Source organism: Muscardinus avellanarius, assembly GCF_963383645.1.
Source record: "Muscardinus avellanarius genome assembly, chromosome: 11".
Lineage (NCBI taxonomy): Eukaryota > Metazoa > Chordata > Mammalia > Rodentia > Gliridae > Muscardinus > Muscardinus avellanarius.
The window spans coordinates 57,789,115-57,795,120 of record NC_137797.1 but is presented as its reverse complement, the minus strand read 5'-3'; the positions used below and the strand labels follow the sequence as shown (position 1 = coordinate 57,795,120).

General features: G+C 45.1%; 1 protein-coding gene across 1 annotated transcript; it reads right to left on the bottom strand.

Annotated features, from left to right (window-relative positions):
- Nucleotides 1–1,210: 1,210 nt before the first annotated feature.
- On the bottom strand, nucleotides 1,211–4,785 carry AVPR1A (arginine vasopressin receptor 1A; the record flags this gene model as incomplete). Its single annotated transcript, XM_080705648.1, has 2 exons — nucleotides 1,211–1,497; nucleotides 3,819–4,785. The coding sequence occupies 2 exons, from the start codon at nucleotides 4,783–4,785 to the stop codon at nucleotides 1,211–1,213; spliced, it is 1,254 nt and encodes a 417-aa protein (XP_080561774.1).
- Between the last annotated feature and the right edge of the window lie 1,221 nt (nucleotides 4,786–6,006).

Genomic DNA, 6,006 nt, shown 5'->3' with positions numbered 1-6,006 from the left:
TCTGTACTCATTTAATTTCATTTAGTCCTCACAACAACCCTGTGAGGTGAGTGCTATCAACTTCATCATTCAACTGAGAAAACAGAGGTTTTATGCATTTTTAAATGACTTGCCTAAAGTTACACATACAATAATGAAGGAATCCAGAGAAGTCACAGACAGTTCTTTGTCCCCGCTTCACCACTCTTCTCTATTCTGAAACTATTAGGTGGATGGGAAATTGGAAGGAAGGAACAAACTATGTGTAACTAAACACAGTGGAGAACATTTTATATCCTGAGTCACTCTCTAGAAGACTTTTTTATCCATGAATCTGGATTTACCAAACATGAAGATAATGATCATGATACTATCCTGCATAGCACGGGACACCTTAAAACATCAGTCAAAATATGTTGACATATCCAATAGAGAGAGAATCTACAGACTACTTTACGCAATCTCTGCTTTTCTATAAAATTTGGCATTCCTCCTACAAATATGACTTTAAAATCATCACAGTCTTGCAGCAGGAAGAAAAAGATGTTGGGCCATCTACAACATCTTGTCGAACCTTCAACATCGTAGTAATCATGATATTCAGAGCCAAGAAAATGTGACATGTAAAGGAGGGCACTGTAGTTATCAAGTTATCATTATGAATTCAGGATGATTTATAGCTTCTAGAGAAACTGTCTGCTTTTTACTCTGATTCTGCTTCCTCCTGCTCAGTAAGTCCCGACCCTCATACCTCTCCAGCACACCATCTCTAAACCACAATTTGAGATTACTTTTATTAAATTGATGAAGTCGTGATTTCTCTGAACTCTCCTCTAAATGACAAGCTCACTTTGTTCAGAAATTATATGACTTTTATACCAGTCAAGACTTACTTATATCAGATATAAAAAGAAAAGAAACCACCAATAAAATACAAAGCCAAGTTGATTACGACGTTTCCTTTAGAAACATAACTTCTGTTATATTTCTGGAAATCAGGCCTACACACTTTAGTGTAGTAGGTTTTCTTTCATTAACATGCTGTACAAAATAATTCATAGTTTCTGGTTCATAGCAACATGGAAAATGCAACTAGAAACAAAAAGTGTATACCCAATGAGTAGATGTCTGCCTCTCTCATATAAGTTCATTTGTCCTTATGATTTCTAGTTGGATTCAGCTAATGGACCAAAAAGTCATTTACAACAGTCAGATGACATGACACTGGGGCTCAGGTGGAAACGGGGATAAATTTGACGGACTTGGAAGACTTGGGTGAGTCCTTCCATATACCGGTACTGTTTGTTGGGCTTCGGTTGTTGGAGTATGAAGTCTGCCTCCTGCTCATGCTGTCAGTATCTTCTTTGCTGAAAATTTTCTTCATGTTTTGGCAGCAAGGGAAGCTCTGGACACAGTCTTGAAGGAGGTGGCCACTAAAGAACATGTATATCCAGGGGTTGCAGCAACTATTCAAGGAAGCCAGCAATGCTGTGATGGTGGTGGAAGGGTTTTCTGAGTCTGAAAAAAAAAAAAAAAAATATATATATATATATATATATATATATAATGTATTTAAATAGTCAAAGTAAGACTTTGAGCATAGACTCATTCTCTATTGACTAAAGGGGTAAAAGTCATTGTTTAGTATAGAAAATGAACTATTTTGTCAGGGAAACAAGTAGTGTTTGAAAACTGCTTGATTGTAAAATAATTTTGTAGGCAAAATTCCTTTAAATGAATGCAAATGCTTTAAAACCACTATTGAGACATTTAAATAGAATGAGTGGGAAATTCAAGAGGGTAAGGATATGAATTAATTCATTAAATAACTTTGTATACTTAATACTAGCATAAGCTAATGGACACAGCATTTTCGGGATGGCTACAATTTCAATGGAATTTCAAAAATCTATAATAACATCTACCAGTTAGTATTCATCCTAATAACTCAGGCAAAATTATGGCATTATAGACCATATTTAGTAGTATTAAATATTAAATATATTCTTGTAGTATGAAAATTTGTGCTGGAGAAGATAGTTGAAATAGATCTCTGAAGAATACAAGCTTTAGTTATTTTTCTATCACTAATTAGAAATTTGGTTTCATTTTAACAGAAAACCATTTTATCACTCAATTAAATCAAACAGCTAAGTTAAGGAATTCCAATAGGATTCTGAAACATTTTATGTTATCAGTGGTAAACTACATACACATTACAACTTTTCACGATGATACTGTTATACTGATAATACAGTTTTTATAACAATAAAATAATAACTGAGCATGGACTTTCCCTTGATTAGTATATAAAAATCTTTTTATTCTTATGCCAGAATAAATTATAGATTAATACTTTGTGCTAGATGTTATCAAAGATTATCATGATCCCTGACTGACAGTATTCTAAAACAATAGAAATCATCAACATGTCTTTGCGCAAAGATATTTTTTAATTAGTTGTATCCAAATCCTAATAAAGCAAAGCAATAGTTAAACCAAGAATTCGATTTGGTTGACTACATCAGAGGCTTCTAAGATCAAGCAAAACATGGAATGATAAATTAAAAATAATATAGGCTGTATTTTTCATGATTTGCATTATTACATCCTACAAGAATATTTTTAAGTCCACACTCAAGTGTTTTATTAGCAACTAATACTCCAACATATATCACATAAACTCCCTGTCTCAATCCTAAGATAGCTTTTCTCAGTTATCTATATCCTGACTAAGGTTGTCATCAGAAATATTTCTGTAATATATTTGGTTGGAAAAAGGGGTTTTTCCCCTTAGTAAAAGAAAATATATTTCAAGATGCAGAAGTAGATAATATCATTTCTTGGGGGGGGAATCTCAGTGAAATCAATTTTTTCTAATTTGCGAAAGAATTAAAATCAAACCAGATGGTAGGTATGAAGACATCATCAGTAAACTATTGGCAGAGTTAACAGAGTGGGATTGGAGGGAAACACCAAGTGCTGTTTGCACGTGTATTCCTATCACTTTACGTGATGTATTAACTACAGTGCACTAATAATAAATGTAAAAAAGAGAATTATGTGGAATGAATAGCTACGTCATCAGATTAGTGATGAAAGACTAATGGATTTATCTGACAGATTTAGTTTATCAAGAATCTTAGTTTGAAATACCAGGAAAGAAGAAAATAAGTATTAAAAATATTTAAAAGAAAGAAAGCACGTGTTAATTGCCAATTTAGAATTCTTAACGTCTTAAGATTTTTTTCCCCCAGCTTTCCCCAGAAAAATATGTCCAACTCTACTTTTGCCCTTGGGAGAATTTCTACAAAATGTTATATTAATTGTGATGCGTTTCCCAATCTAATGGAAAGCAGTAATGATAGTAAAAACATGTCCCGGAACCCAGTAGCCTGGAGAGCAGGATTTTCGGAGCCCTTTGTGATTTTGCAAAAGTCAACGGTCTGTTTTGCAGTTCCCGAGTGATTTTAGGCACAGTTCCTGGACTCGTGATCTTACTACCATCATTGCACGCTACAAATGCAACCCCTTGTCTCCATCAAGTAAATACTGAATTATAATGCCGGGAATAGAGACTTTAGGATTTTGCATTTTTGACACCCCACCCACATATGATATTTTACTTACGAAGAAGTTTAAGAATTATTGGGTGGATGCTGTGAAAAGAAATACAGTTATCTTCCCTTCTTTGTCACACACACACACACACACACACACACACACACACACACACACACACTCGCCGCCACCACCACCACCACCACCACCACCACCACCACCACCACCAACACCACCACCACCACCACCACAGGGGCCTCCGCTGTCCGAGCACCTACCGGTCCAGACGAACTTCTCATCCCAGACAGACCACATCTGGACGATAAAGAAGGGTGCCCAGCAGAGGATGTAAGCCGTCACAATCACAAAAGTCATCTTCACCGTGCGGATCTTGGCGCGGGAAATGGTCTTCACGCTGCTGACACAGGGCGCGACCAGGAGCCCCCTATGGAAGGCGCCCCCCTCGGCCCCGGCTCCCTTGGCCTGGCGCGACGCGGTCTTTCCGCGGACGTTGCGCCAGATGTGGTAGCAGATGAAGCCATAGCAGGTCGCCAGGATGACCACGGGCGCCACGAAGATGCCGCTCGTCATCCAGGTCACATAGGCTCGGGTGCCCCAAGGCTGGACGAAGGTGGCCCAGCAGTCCTGGACCTTGGTGACGTTGTTCACCTCGACCATGGAGAAGATGAAGTACTGGGGCGTGCCCAGCACGAGGCTCAGCACCCAGGAGGCGGCGATCATGAGGCGCGAGCGGCGCGCGGGCTGCTGCAGCGTCTTGAGCGGGTGGCACACCGCGATGTAGCGGTCGGCCGTCATGACCACCAGCATGTAGGCGGACGCGAACATGGCGAACACCTGCAGGTGCTTCACCACGCGGCACAGCCAGTCGGGGCCGCGGAAGCGGTAGGTGATGTCCCAGCACAGCTGCGGTAGCACCTGGAAGAAGGCGACCGCCAGGTCGGCCAGGCTGAGGTGCCGGATGAAGAGGTGCATGCGGGACGTCTTGCGCGGCGTGCGGTGCAGCGCCAGCAGCACGCTGCTGTTGCCCAGGACCGCCACCACGAAAGTCACCGCCAGCACCGCGATCTCCAGCTTGGCCAGCTCCTCGTTGCGCTCGTCCCCGCGCGGGCCGCCGGCCCCGGGCGCAGCTGCTGCCTGGCTGGTGTTGGCGCCGTCGGCAGCCGGAGGCCACAGCGCACTGGAGTTGCCCGCGGGCCCCGCGCGGGAGCCTGCGGGGAAACTCATGCCGCCCCCCTCGCGCGTGGCAGGGGCCCCCGCGGCTCCGCGCCCCGAGCGCTCGCTCGCTCTCCCCACGCTCGCCAGGCTCCGAAGTCCCGCGCGCTCGGGTCCCACCTGGCCACAGAGCAGCTGGCGGCCCCGCGCTCCGGCACCTCTCGCCGCTCGGTTCTTTTCCAACAACTCGCTCCAAGGCTGCAGAGGTGCGCTCCGGATCTAAAAGCTCGGGTCTCCGAGCGCAGTGATTTAAGCGGGGTTTGCCTCCCCGGGGCGCGAGTGCTCTCGCCCTAGTGGCTGGAGACCGCGCGCGCGTCCCCCTCCCCACCCACGTGGGCCGCGGGGGTGGCTCTGGGTTACGCGCGAGTTCCTTGGCATAAGAGGCCGGATCGCGGTGCTTCTCCCTCTTGGCGTCCCCAAACTTGGGAGAACTGGGCGTGCCTTCGCTCTTCTGGGCTCAACACCTTTCCGCGGTCCTGCTTCACTAGTCACCCTAACCCTACATTGGGTTTCCGCAGGCGCAGTAAAGGCGGTCCCGTGAAATCTCCGGTTCACGCACCTACGTGAGCTCAAGCACCTGCACCCGGTGTGCTACCTCTAGTCCTCCAGTCGGGGTTTTGATCTGCTTATTATCCCTGGCCAGCTACGATGGCTTAGTTTATTCCTGGGGCGATTTTGCTCCCCGCCCGGCTCTTCCCCACTCCTCTCTGCTGGGTAACCACTGTGTGACTTAAAGCGCGCTCTTCCCAGCGAGGTCTCAGAGCCCACGGTCTGTTACTGTCCTGGTTAGCAGACTGGAAGGTCGCACCTACTTGTCTGATCCCAGCCCTCCTGTTTCTGTATCTACAGAAAACCCGGGAAAAGAACATCCTGTGGTTTTGTAGCTTCTGTGTGGGGCCTGGGGCCAAGGGAGTTTTCTCTAATTAATTTCTCAAGAGTTTCTCAGGGAAAGCCTGATTCCCGCACCGGGGATGGCGGGAATTGGGCCGTAGCAGTCCGTGGAGACTTCATCTGGGTTCTACTGCATCATGGGGACATCCCCGCGGATGGTCAAAGAACAGCTGAGAATCAGCGTCCGCGGAGGCAGTATGGTCCAGGGCGAGAGAGGTGAAAAACCTACAAGCGTTTGCTCTCCGGAGTGAGCAAGAGAAAATCTGGAGGAAGAGGCCCTGGAAAGGAAGGCAGACAACACCAGTTACCCCACCTACTATTAATTTATTAATAGTATTAAGG